Consider the following 14735-nt stretch of genomic DNA (forward strand, 5'->3'; position numbering starts at 1 on the left):
CTAAATATTATGATCTCTGTACTTGCTTTCTCTTTGACCAGACAAAAGATTATTGTAGAAAATGGCCAAAGGAATATAGGGGCTGCCCATATTGGTCTTGTCAGATACATATGCTAGGATCACAGGTCAATCATTTCTGCTATCAACACTACAAGACACTCTTTTTCTACATACAAGACCCATTGGATTCCAGGTGGGAGACAGGAGTTGTTGGTAAGCTCTATCATAAAAATCAGCCCAGGTTCCCAGTAAGTACAAGCCATATGCAGAGGAAGTATGTCTTAACTGCCCAACCCCTGGATATCAGAATAGAAGGGGAGACAATCAAACACTCCTCTGAGGTCCTTACCTCTTTGACATCACCCCTCATAAATGGCACTAACTTGTCATTTTGCCTTTTACTTCAGACCTTGACATCAGCATACCAACTCTTTAATGTCACCAGACCTGGACACTTTAAGGATTGTTGGTTATGTGTACCCCCTGAAACTAACCCACAATTGTCACAGCGTCTCCAGTGATACTGCCAAGTAACGTTACCTTACCCTTTCTCAGCTACCCTGGCTCCAATGTCACCATGACTCCATACCTTACCTCTGTCCCTCTCTTTGGCATGGCAACCTGTTTTAAGGCCTCTGGGACTCATTCAGTGGGAATGCTGAGCTCCCTAGACTGCAATAGAACCATAACCCTTGATATATCAGCTCTGCCATAATGCCCTACAATCCAAAACACATCAATTCTTTGTGGTACTCAGGCATAACATTGCCTACTTACTAGCTGATCAGGAGTTTGCACATTAGTACTTCTTTTCCCTGAACTGGGAGTAATCCAGGGAAACGAGCCCTTGCTAATCCAAGTTGTAGATATGATAGCTGTCCAGCATAAGAGGACAGTTCAAGTTGTACCACTCTTGGTTGCTACAGGAATAGCCATAGGTGTTGGTACTGGAGTTGCAGGGATAATGACTTCCATGACCCAATATAATACATTCACTTCCCAGTTTCAAAGTGATTTTCAAAAAATGTCTGAAACTGTGCTTACTATCCAAAAACAGATTGATTCTTTGGCAGGTGAGGTGCTTCAGAACAGACGGGGACTAGATATCCTGACAGCTAAAGAAGTGGTCTTTGCCTGTTCCTCCAAGAAGAATGCTGTTTCTATGTCAACCAATCTGGGATAGTAAGAAATAAAATCCAGGAGCTACAGTCAGATATAAAATATTTCAGGGACTGTGAGACCTCCAGTTCTGGGATTTTTGAAAACCCCATATGGAAGTGGATATTCCCGTTTGTAACTCCTTTCCTAGTCATCTTCCTGGTGTTATTATTTGCTCCCTGCCTCATTAATCTTGTTTCTACATTTCTTCAATGACAAATACAAAAATTTTCTAACCAAACTATTAATCAGCTCCTGTTACAGGATTACCAGCTGCTGCCCACAAATGAGCTGTTGTCCACAGAGGAACCTGATGTGTACGTTTACCAAGTGGATCCCAATGGTGAAAGCCAGCTACCCACCATTGACAACACCCCTAGACAGCAGTAAGTAGCTTAAGAGACAAGACACCCTCATTCCCTTTTCACCACTGGCTTTCCCTTCCCTTTTTCTTTCCTCCTCTTTATAATATCAAAAAAAGAGGTATGTTAGCATCAGGGCCTCCAAAGCCTATTGTGTCGCATGGGCGGGTCTCACAGACCTGTTGCTAGGGCAACAGCCATCATATTCCCAGAATCCATTGGGCTCACCTCCCACCTTTACCTGTGGCCACTACGTCAGAACCCATATATATATACATGGGGAACATTCCTCCCCCCGCCCCTTGCTCCCTCCTCTATTTCTGCTACTGCCCCCTCTCTCCCTCTCAATTAAACCTCTTACACGTGGAACTGTTTGAGCCTAGTGTGTGGTATGTTCTGATGCGACCTGCCCTTCTAACACATCATATATATTCCTGTCTCAAGAGGGACCTGTTCAGAGCCATCAGGGCACGGGAACCAAGGAACAGCCAGGCACAAGATCCTTCCAGGTGGCCTCTGCACCCAGGAGCTGACCTTGTGACATAGCTCTCCATACTAAACTCCTCCCTAATAGAACTGGTCTCCCAGGAGTAATGACACACAGGCTTCCAGGAGGGACAAGCCACAGTCAGAGACAGCAAGACCAGCTAACACCAAAGATAACCAGATGAATAAAAGCAATGCCAAGAACATAAGCAACAGAAGTCAAGGCTACTTGGCATTATCAGAACCCAGTTCTACCACAGTGAGCCCTGGATACCCCAACACACCAGAAAAGCAAGACTCTGATTCAAAAGTCACATCTCATTATGATGATAGAGGACTTTAAGAAGGACATAAATAACTCCCTTAAAGAAATACAGGAGAACACAGGTAAACAGATAGAAGCCATTAAAGAGGAAACACAAAAATCCCTTAAAGAATTACAGGAAAACACAAACAAAAAGGTGAAGGAATTGAACAAAACCATCCAGGATCTAAAAATGGAAGTAGAAATAATAATAAAAAAAAAATCTCAAAGGGAAACAACTCTGGAGATAAAAAACCTTGAAAAGAGATCAGGAGTCATAAATGCAAGTATCACCAATAGAATACAAGAGATAGAAGAGAGAATCTCAGGGGCAGAAGATACCATAGAAAACATTGACACAACAGTCAAACAAAATGCATAATGCAAGAAGTTCCTAACCCAAAACATCCAGGAAATCCAGAACACAATGAGAAGAACAAACTTAAGGATAATAGGTATAAAAGAGAATGAAGATTCCCAACTTAAAGGGTCAGTAAATATCTTCAACAAAATTATAGAAAACAACCTCTTCAACCTAAAGAAAGAGATGCCCATAAACATACAAAAGGACTGCAGAATTCCAAATAGACTGAACCAGAAAAGAAATTCCTCCTGTCAAATAATAGTCAAAACATCAAAAGCACAAAACAAAGAAAGAATATTAAAAGCAGTAAAGGTCAAGTAACATATAAAGGCAGACCTATCAGAATTACACCAGACTTCTCACCAGAGACTATGAAAGCCAGAAGATCCTGGCCAAATGTTATATACACCCTAAGAGAACACAAATGCCAGCCCAGGCTACTATACCCAGCAAAACTCTCAATTACCATAGATGAAGAAACCAAGATATTCTATGACAAAAAACAAATTTACACAATCTCTTTCTACAAATCCAGCCCAACAAAAGATAATACAATGGAAAACGCTAACACAAGGAGGTAAACTACACCCTAGAAAAAGCAAGAAAGTAATCTTTCAAAAAACCCAAAAGAAGATAGCCAGAAAAACATAAAAATAACATCAAAATTAACAGGAAGCAACAAACACTATTCCTTAATATCTCTTAACATCAATGGACTCAATTCCCCAATGAAAAGACATAGACTAACAGACTAGATATGTAAGTAGGAACCAGCATTTTGCTGCATGCAAGAAACACACCTCAGTGTCAAAAACAGATACTAGCTCAGTGTAAAGGGCTGCAAAACAATTTCCCAAACAAATGGTCCCAAGAAACAAGCTGGAGTAGCCATCCTAATATCGAATAAAAGCAACTTTCATTCAAAAGTTATCACAAAGGATAAGGAAGGGCACTTCATACTCATAAAAGGAAAAATCTCCAAAGAAGAACTCTCAATTCTGAACATCTATGCTTCAAATGCAAGGACACCTACATTCATAAAAGAAACTTGACTATCTCAAAGCACACATTGCACCTCACACAATAATAGTGGGAGACATCAATACCCCACTCTCATCAATGGACAGGTCATTGAAACACAAACTAAACAGAGATACATTTAAACTAATAGAAGTTATAGAACAAATGGATTGAACAGATTATCTATAGAACATACCATCCTAAAACAAAAGAATATACCTTCTTCTTAGCACCTCATAGAACCTTCTCCAAAACTAACCACAGTCAATCAACACATACCAGAAGACTGAAATAATCCCATGCATCCTATCAGATCACAATGGACTAAGGCTGGTCTTCAATAGCAAACAAAAACAAAAAACAAAAACAACAGAAAGCCTATATACATATAGAAACTGAACAACACCCTACTCAAAGATAACTTGGTCAAGGAAGAAATAAAGAAATTAAAGACTTTTTAGAATTCAATGAAAATGAAGCCAGAACATACCCAAACTTATGGGACACAATGAAAGCAGTGCTAAGAAGAAAGCTCATACCTCTCAGTGCCTCCAAAAAGAAACTGAAGAGATCATACACTAGCAGCTTGACAGCACACCTGAAAGTTCTAGAACAAAAAGAAGCAAATGCACCCAAAAGGAGGAGAGGGCAGGAGATAATCAAACTCAGGGTTGAAATCAACCAAGTAGAAACAAAAAGAACTATACAAAGAATCAACCAAACCAGGAGCCAGTTCTTTGAGAAAATCAACAAGACAGATAAACCATTAGCTAGACTAACCAGAGGGCACAGAGACATCATCCAAATTAACAAAATCAGAAATGAAAAGGGAGATATAACAACAGAAACTGAGGAAATTCAAAAAATCATCAGATCCCACTACAAAAGACTATACTCAACAAAACTGGAAAATCTGCATGAAATAGACATTTTTCTAGACAGATACCAAATACCAAAGTTAAATGAGGATCAGATAACCATCTAAATAGTCCCATAACGCCTAAAGAAATAGAAGCAGTTATTAATAGTCTCCTAACCAAAAAACGCCCAGGCCCAGATGGGTTTAGTGCAGAGTTCTATCAGACCTTCAAAGAAGACCTAATAACAATACTCTTCAAACTATTCCACAAATTAGAAACAGAAGGAACACTACCCAAGTCATTTATGAAGCCACATTTACACTGAGTATTCTCCTTTGGAGATGGAATGGCTTTTGTCTAGTCAGGAATTTGTCACAATTTTCTTTCATAGAGGACTTTATAAGAGTTTTTTTTCTACTTCATAAACTTGAGTGCATATTGCTTTTAGCTTTAGAAAATATCATGTATATTTAAGAGACATTTAACTATTATAAATTATTTTGATGACTTAAAAAGTGTCAATACTGAGTTGTATATTTTACAATAAATTTTATTAGTTTAATAAAAAATAAAATTTATAAAAAGTTTGTAAAAATAAAAATCAGTATGATGGCAGAAGAAAGAGGAAGAAAGACAAAGAAAGAGACAGAGACAGAGATACATAAAGACAAAGAGAGACAGATACACTGCTAGAGACAGAGAAGTGGAAGGAAAAATAAAATGAATATAAGAAAGGCAAACACTACCTGCTCTTCCTTTGATGTGGAAATTAAAGACAATGTAAGACTGACTATATGATTAATTATAATGATAACTGAGTTTGGGAAATGAGGGGTAAAATAATTCTGTATTCCAATGCATTTTCTGTATATCTGTTAGAATGTACCTCTGATTCTTGCAATCTTACATAATGAATACAAGTTTCCAAAAATAAAATATTTTTGACATATGTCTTTTCCTCATATTTAAAATTGTTTTACAGCCTGGGAGCTAGGACACTTATTCATATCCTTAATCTTTTGAAATCTGTGTTATTTTTAATTTCAAATTCTTCCTGACAATATGAAGCAAAAAAAAAAAAATTAAATAGAACATGCCATATATGCCATAAATTACACAATAATTTCCAAATCTTCTATGACATCAAAATAAAAGATGTTGATTTGCCCATTACATGTAGTTTTGATCAAGATATATACATAGACACACATATCTACTCTCCATTATAAGAGGTGTAGTATCAGAAGAAATCCCCTACCAACTCGTTGGCCACTCCAACTGGGGCAACCGTAGGTAGAACTGCATCTGTCTGCATCTATAAACCCAACACCCCTAGTAACATCTCAGAATGTTTTATCTTTATATTTCTCCTTTCAAGGGCGATCTGCTGAGTTCTTAGGTCAGTTGTTTGGCAATTTGGAGATTTGGGTGTTTCATGCTTTCAGTTTTTTATATATTCAGTTCTAAAGTACAACTGGCAAAGATTTTCTCCCATTCTGCAGGCTGTACATTTACTCTGCTGATAGTTTCCTTGCTATTCAGAAATTACTAAATTTCTTGAAATTCACTTGTTAATCTCTGGGTTGGATAATCATGTTAATTTCCTGTGCTTTAGAGTTCTAAGCAAAAAAGTTTTCACTTATGCTTGTATCTTGAAGTGCTTTCCCGTGTTTTCATCTAGCAGTTTCAGTGTTAAACAATTTATTAAGCACTCTTTTCTGAAAAATACAATAGAATCCTAAATTTTTAGACAGCTGTTGACACTTTTATCAAAAGGAAACCACATTAGATACTTGTAGGTTATAAAATATAGCCTAATTGAATGGATATAAGGGAATGAATATAAAATAATTGAATATTTTTTATATTCAATTATATAAAATTAAATGTAAATATTCAATTTTATAATAAAAAATAAGTATTAACTGTGCTAATTTACCTGCAAAACAGTGATCCAGATCTGTTCTGCTGAAGAATTATAAAATAATTTCACATTCAATCTCCCCAAGTCTCTTTCATCTCCCGACAGGGTAATTGTATCTGAATTTTAAAGAATAAACAATAAAAACTCCAGGCAATATTGTTAATACAATTAACCTTTGCTTTAAACCAATTTTGAAAGCACAAATAAAACAAATGTTTTGGACTTTTGTGAAAAGATCTTAGTATGTAGCCCTGGCTGTCCTGGAACTCACTCTGTAGATGAGGCTGGCCTTGAACTCATAGAGATCTGCCTGCCTCTCACTCCCAAGTGCTGAAAGTAAAGACATGTGCCACAATGCCTGGCAAAACCTGATATATATATTTTAAGTTTCCAACATAGTAAATAAAGATCACACTTCTGTGTTTTTCAGTGAAGTCCTAGAAAGAAGATACACTAAGAATGTGTATCATTTAGGAATTTAACAAAACTACAATGTGAGGAATTAAGTTAAAACTCTGAAAACAGCACTATCAGGCTTAAGTGCTTCTTGAAGTTCCTTAATCCATATACTTTAAATCATAAATAAAAGATAAGTAACAGCTTACTTTAAAAAAAAATATTTATTTCTGCTTGAACACTAAGCCATGGGCTATCTGATCTCAATTTGTGATAATACCATCAACATTGGTACAATAACCAGCACACAAAATGAATTGCATACTTTTTGCTTTATCTAACTATAATACTGACAAGACATTACTGAACAGAAATAACCTGACGAGCAGTATGATAGGATACTGTATTCCTTACCCAGGCTTCTGTTACTGCCCTGAGAATTTTTTCTTGAAGAAGAACTACTAGGCACACTGGAAAATGAGTCATGTCTCTGCAACAACAATAACAATAGCAATAATATGCTTCAGTCAAAAACTGAATATCAAACTTTAAAAACTTTCATGCTTATGCCCCAATAAAAACCTTGATATCAAAAATCCATGTTAATCAATTTGTCAGTGTTATTGGTCCAAACTTCCCACGCTTGTAGGAGAGGAAAGAAATTTGTAACATATAATGAGAAATACCTTAGTAAGTAACATTAGAAAACCTTTAGTATTTTGGGTTTGGTCTTAATTTTCATATTGCATACATTACCGGAAGTGTCTAGTAATCTATTAAAATGTGAAACAGCATTATCATAGCATATTCCCTCTAGACAAGGAGCATCTGCATCGTGCAAACCATACAAATAAAACTTCAGAGACCATCACAGGACTACTAAACCAAAAATTCTAGGATTGAATGAAGCCTTGACCATTTGTATTTAAGAAAATCATCAAACAATTCAGATGTGTGTTTAAAAAGTGCTATTATTGCTGGGTAGTGGTGGTGCACACCTTTAATCCTAGCACTTGGGAGGCAGAGACAGGTGGATTTCTGAGTTCGAGGCCAGCCTGGTCTACAGAGTGAGTTCCAAGACAGCTAGATCTACACAGAGAAACCCTGTCTCGAAAAACTAAAGAAAAAAAAAAAACACAGAGTGCTATTATACAGCATTAGTTGGGGTGCACTGTGTGATGGTGTGTCTCTGTATATTTAATTGTTAATTCAATACTAGAAGAGAGTTAATGGCCCATCACTGGTCTCATATTTTGTAATTCATTCTTCCTTACCTGCCTAAGGCATTCTCAAATTGTATCTGATTGGCTTTAATAAAGATCTGATGGCCAATAGCTGGGCAGGGAGTGGAAGGTGGATCTTCTGGGCAGAGACGCTAGGATAAGAAATCAGAGGCAGAGATACCAGCTGACATGGAGGTGGACAGATGGACAAGAGCTGGGCAGAGAAGCACCCCTGACTATGTAGAAGGATAGAGTGCCAGGTTTAGTCTGGATACAGTACTCTGGAGACTGCTCGGCAAAAGGCCTAGGCTTTAAAATAGTAATAAGCCTCTGTGTCAATATTTATATTGCTGTTGGGTCTGAGATAGTCCTAGTATGAGAATTATTTTAAAACTAATGATGAATTATTAAGGCTAATTGAGAATGAATGCCCATTTTGTAAACCATGCCTTCCACACTAATGTAAAAGAAGCCCATAGTATATATGAAAGGATGTTCAGAGCACTTTTACTCTCCTCTAGAGGGACACAGGTGGCTTGTCTTTAAACTTCCCTTCTCTCTACGGCTATTTCCCTTCTGGTGTTTTCAGACGTAGTTTTATTACTATGTGGCCCATGCTGACCTCATATTCTTATCTGATGCTCCTGCTTCAGCCTTTTTTTTTTTTATTTTATTTTTACTTTTTTATTAGATATTTTCTTTATTTACATTTCAAATGTTATCCCATTTCCTGGTTTCCCCTTTTAAATGCTGGGATTACAAACATAAGGAATCATTTTTGGTTTATTTCATAATTTCAAATATAACTTAGATTAACTAAAAACAAAACATTCAATCTATCAAATGATGTTATATTTGTATTAATAAAAATGAAAGTCTTTCAGAAGTGCTGTCAAGCTGCTAATATATGCCCTCTCCAGTATCTTTTTGGAGGCACTCAGAGCTATGAGTTTTCCTCTTAGCACTGTTTTCATTGTGTCCCATAAGTTTGGGTAAATTGTGGCTTCATTTTCATTAAATTCTAAAAAGTCTTTAATTTCTTTATTTCTTCCTTGACCAAGTTATCGTTGAATAGAGTGTTGTTCAGCTTCCACATGTATGTGGGCTTTCTATTGTTTTTGTTGCTATTGAAGTCCAGCCTTAGTCCATGATGATCTGATGGAATACATGGGAATACTTCAATTTTATTGTATTTGTTGAGGCCTGTTTTGTGACTGAGTATATGGTCAATTTTGGAGAAGGTACCTTGAGGTGCTGAGAAAAAGGTATATTCTTTTTTTAGGATGATATGTTCTAAGATATATGTTAAATCCATTTGGTTCATAACTTCTGGTAGTTTCACTGTTTCTCTGTTTAGTTTCAGTTTCCATGATCTGTCCATTGATGAATATGGGGTGTTGAAGTCTCCCACTATTAATGTGTGAGGTGCAATGTGTGCTTTGAGCTTTAGTAAAGTTTCTTTTATGAATGTGGGTGCCCTTGCATTTGGAGCATAGATGTTCAGAATTGAGAGTTCATCTTGGTAGATTTTTCCTTTGATGAGTATGAAGTGTACTTTCTTATCCTTTTTGATAACTTTAGGTTGAAAGTTGATTTTATTCAGTATTAGAAATGGCTACTCCAGCTTTTTTTTTGGTACCATTTGTTTGGATAATTGTTTTCCAGCCCTTTACACTGAGCTAGTGTCTATTTTTTGACACTGAGGTGCATTTCTTGTATGCAGCAAAATGCTGGGTCCTATTTACACATATCCAGTCTATTAGTTGATGTCTTTTTATTGGGGAACTAAGTCCACTGATATTAAGAGATATCTTGTGAAGGCTCGTTGCCCCAGTGTAGGGGAATGCCAGGAGAGGGAAGCGGGAGTGGAGATGGGATAGGGGGTTTTCTGAGGGGAAACAAGGAAAGGAGATAACATTTGAAATGTAAATAAAGAAAATATCTAATAAAAAATTAAAGTCTTAAACCTTAATAGAAATACTAATTCTTAGTAACTGCCTGGTTATGTTCAAAAAGTAAAGTTAAATAAGTACTTTTAACTATATAATTACAAATCCTAATTGCCTCAAGATACTTCAGTGCATACCAATTAAGAGATATAAAATTATGCAAAATGAAAGAAATATAATACCTTTTATTAATCACTAAAAAATTCCTAAACTAATGAATATAGGAAGTGACAAGTATTTATTATTCAGATATTATAATACACATAGTCACAGAATTACATGTGATTCCTAAAGCAATTCACACAGTTCCTATTATTTTTATTTGAAACAGTTCACATATAATGAAATTATATAATTATTATACCTGGATGAACTGCTGAGATGAAGTTGTAAGATCAAGCATAGATTTGCTTAGCCCAGGGGAACCAGGAAGTTTACTGGTCCTTAAATCACAAACTACAAAACGACAATTAAAAAAGGGGTTTTAGTAATAAGAATGAAACGGTAGGAATTCATCATCTATATTATATACAAATTTACCTTAAAAGAAATTTTGATAAAATCTAAAAAAGTTCAATTATTTAATCTTTAAAGCAGAAGTTTATAGCAATCAAACAATACATTTTTGTATCCACATTAAATATTAAGCATGTTTTTGCTTATATTCCCTAATCCTTCATCCACAAAAAATAATTTAATAGAATATAAGTATTATTTCATAAATGTAATTCAACTACTATTTTATGAGCACATACAACATTATAACATTTCAATAGTGAATCCCATTTGCTCTTTTATTTCTAGTGCTCCTCTGAAACTGTAAGATCTTTTTAAAAGGAACTCTACACACCAAATGTGTATCCTAGCACACTGCTAGAGCAGACCTTTAATAAAATAATTTTTTATTTTCAGTGGCATTGATACATGCATGCAATTGTAAAACCTAAAAACCAGAGAATTTTATGAATCCAAGATACATATGGTAGCTCATATAATTGATATCGTCTCAAATATCAAACTAAAACTTCTAATTATTTTCTATCCTCTTTGTGTATACTTTCAGTCATGAGCGCTAAAATTTATTTACCTGATTAGAACAAAAAATTGTAAATATCTGTCATAAAATTTATTAACTATATAACAAAAAATGTATATAGAATAATCTGTAATAAAAAACTTTTAAAAGGAAAAATAAATGGAATTTAGAACTATCAGCAGACATAATTCATTTTATCCATCTTTTTTTTCTTTTTTATTGGTTATTTTATTTATTTACATTTCAAATGTTATCCCCCTTCCTGGTTTCCCCTCTGCAAACACCCCTTCACATCACCCTTCCTCACTGCCTTGATGAGGGTGCTTCCTCACGCACCCACCCACTGCCGGCCTCATCACCCTAGCATTCCCCTACACTGCAGCATTAAGCCTCCACAGGATCAAGGGCTTCCCCTCCCACTGATGCCAGATAAGGCAATTCTCTGCTATATACGCAGATGAAGACATAGGTCCCTCCATGTATACTCTTTGGTTGGTGGCTGTCTTAGGATTTCACTGCTGTGTACAGATACCATGACTAAGTCAACTTTTTTTTTTTTTATCCGAGACAGGGTTTCTCTGTATAGCTCTGGCTGTCCTGGAACTCACTCTGTAGACCAGGCTGGCCTCAAACTCAGAAATCCACCTACCACTGCCTCCCAAGTGCCAGGATTAAAGGCCTGCGCCACCACTACCTGGCGAGTCTTAGATTTAATCCCTAAATTTGTTAAAGATAAGATCACAGGAAATGCACAAAAAATGTTTTCTTACCAGATCCATATAACTTTTTTGTTTCACAATGAGGAAGAAAGCGCCTACTTAAATCAGGTGAAAAGTGTTGATACATAAAGCATGGGTTATACACATCATAGCTGGGTCCATGGTAGAATGAGCTACAAAGTTCTGTCTTTTGATCTCCAAAAGATGCTCTAGCAGATCCTGAAAGCAAGTGTTTCTATAAGCCAACAGCTGATATACTGGAGGGACAGGTTAAAAATATTAGTCATAAATACACTAAAGCATGTGCTTTAACCAGCACACATTTACAGAATTCTAACTTCATGATGCATGAAAGGAATGAGCCAAGTATCCTGCTCTTAAGATAGCCTGGCAAATGTTTAGCATTTTTCTTTGCCCTATAGACAATTAAGTAGTTCATGACCTGAATTTCTTCTTATATTTCTACTTATATCTATAATATGCTTTAAATGAAATTAGTTTTAGATACTTTTTAAAAAGACAATATTTGAAAAGTTCACCAAAAAGCTACACTAAGCAGATCTTTTATTTGAAAGGATTCAAACCAAAAGGACTCAGAAAAGGTCAAAACTTTTTCTGAACACAGTGCAATTAAGTTGGAAAATAATGACAACAAAATTAATAGAAAATTTTTATAGAAATACTAAGAACCACTAGAAAGATTCCATCCAGCAACTGATGGGAGCAGATGCAGAATCCTACACCCACACAGTAAGTAGAGCTTGGGAAGTCCTAGAAAAGAGCAGGAGTACCTATCAGAGGAACCAGAAAGCTCAGGGAACTACAAGAACACAGCCCACAGAATCAACTGACTGGGACTCAAGTAGGCTCATGGAGATCAGGAGGCCTATAGAAGTCTGACCTAGGTCCTCTGCATAAATGTTATAGCTGAGAAACTTGAGTGTTACAGTTGGAGCTGGGGCCATCTCTAACTCTTTTGCCTGCTTGTGGGACCCTGTTCCTCACACTGGGTTGTCTCACCCAGCCTTGATGCCTAGATGTGATGGTACATGCCTGGTCTATTGTAGCTTGTTGTGCTGTGTTTGCTTGATGTCTCTGGGAGGGGAGATAGAATAGGGAGGGGGTGGGAGGACAGGGAAAGAGGAGAGGTGGGGAAAACAAAGGGGAGTGAGGGAGAGGAAACTGTAGGATGTAATATGTGAGAGAATAAAAATAAAAAGAGAAATACTAAGAACCAAGAATATTTTTAATGTAACAATTAAGAAGAAAATATGCAACAATTAAGAAGAAAATCAAGGGACCTGAGAGCTCAGCTGCTAAGAGCACTTGCTGTTCTCCCAGACCACTGGAGTTTAGAATCCAGTACTCATGTCAGGCAGTTCACAAGTATCTGTAACTCTAGCTCCAGAGTACCTGACTTTCTCTTACGTATTCCTTAGATGTGCTGCGCACTCAGTCTCCTCCTCTCTCTCGCTCTCTCTCTCTCTCTCTCTCTCTCTCTCTCTCTCTCACACACACACACACACACACACACACACACACACACACACACACATGCACATAAGACAAATACACAATACACATGAATAAAAATAAATATTTAAAAAACAAAGAAGAAAATCAAAATTGAAAAATTATTTTTCTACTGGGTATACTGAACTTTGGTATAATGATAGAAAAGACCATAACCAGGAAACACTTTCTAAACAGAACACAGGTATCACAGACATTAAGTACAACAATTAGTAAATGAGACTTCAAAGTATATAAAAAATTGGAATTTTCAGGGACTAGACAAGGCTGCCCACTCTCTCCCTACCTATTCAATATTGTACCTGAAGTCCTAGCCAGAGAAATTAGACAACAAAAGGAGATCAAAGGGATACGAATTGGAAAGGAAGAAGTCAAATTATCACTATTTGCTGATGATATGATAGTATACTTAAGTGACCCCAAAAATTCCACCAGAGAGCTCCTAAACCTGATAAACAACTTCAGCAAAGTAGCTGGATACAAAATTAACTCAAGCAAATCAGAGGCCTTCCTCTACACAAAGGATAAACAGGCTGAGAAAGAAATTAGGGAAACAATACTCTTCACAATAGTCACAAATATATAAAATACCTTGGTGTAACACTAACTAAGCAAGTAAAAGATCTGTTTGACAAGAACTTCAAGTCTCTGAAGAAGGAAATTGAAGAAGATCTCAGAAGATGGAAAGATCTCCCATGCTCGTGGATTGGCAGAATTAATATAGTAAAAATGGCCATCTTACTGAAGGCAATCTACAAATTCAATGCAACCCCCATCAAAATTCCAACTCAATTCTTCACAGACTTAGAAAGAGCAATTTGCAAATTCATGTGGAACAACAAAAAACCCAGGATAGCCAAAACTATTCTCAACAATAAAGGAACCTCTGGTCGAATCACAATCTTGGACCTTAAGCTGTACTACAGAGCAATAGTGATAAAAATTTCCTGGTATTGGTATAGTGACAGGCAGGTAGATCAATGGAACAGAATTGAAGACCCAGAAATGAACCCACAAACCTATGGCCACTTGATCTTTGACAAAGGAGCTAAAACCATCCAGTGGAAAAAAAGACAGCATTTTCAACAGATGGTGCTGGATCAACTGGCGGTTAACATGTAGAAAAATGCAAATCAATCCATTCCTATCTCCTTGTACAAAGCTCAAATCCAAGTGGATCAAGGACCTCCACATCAAACCAGATACACTGAAACTAACAGAAAAGAAAGTGGCGAAGAGCCTCGAGCACATAGGCACAGGGGAAATTTTCCTGAACAGAACGCCAATAGCTTATACTCTAAGATCAAGAAATGACAAATGGGACCTCATAAAGTTCAAAGCTTCTGTAAGGCAAAAGACACTGTCAATAGGACAAAACGGCAACCAACAAATTGGGAAAAG

General features: G+C 36.5%; 1 protein-coding gene across 6 annotated transcripts in view; it reads right to left on the bottom strand.

The window, feature by feature from the left end:
• The window catches only part of Tc2n (tandem C2 domains, nuclear), a 92708-nt gene that overhangs the window by 41846 nt on the left and 36127 nt on the right, over positions 1-14735 (bottom strand). For all 6 annotated transcript variants that reach the window (XM_031356328.1, XM_031356325.1, XM_031356329.1 and 3 more), the window contains 4 exons: positions 11853-12020; positions 10411-10502; positions 7289-7364; positions 6494-6594 (listed from right to left, as the gene is read on the bottom strand). In XM_031356328.1, coding sequence (XP_031212188.1) covers positions 6494-6594; positions 7289-7364; positions 10411-10502; positions 11853-12020 — 437 coding nt within the window. The remainder of the gene's footprint in view (positions 1-6493; positions 6595-7288; positions 7365-10410; positions 10503-11852; positions 12021-14735) is intronic.

This window comes from Mastomys coucha, unplaced genomic scaffold (assembly GCF_008632895.1).
Source record: "Mastomys coucha isolate ucsf_1 unplaced genomic scaffold, UCSF_Mcou_1 pScaffold6, whole genome shotgun sequence".
Classification (NCBI taxonomy): Eukaryota; Metazoa; Chordata; class Mammalia; order Rodentia; family Muridae; genus Mastomys; species Mastomys coucha.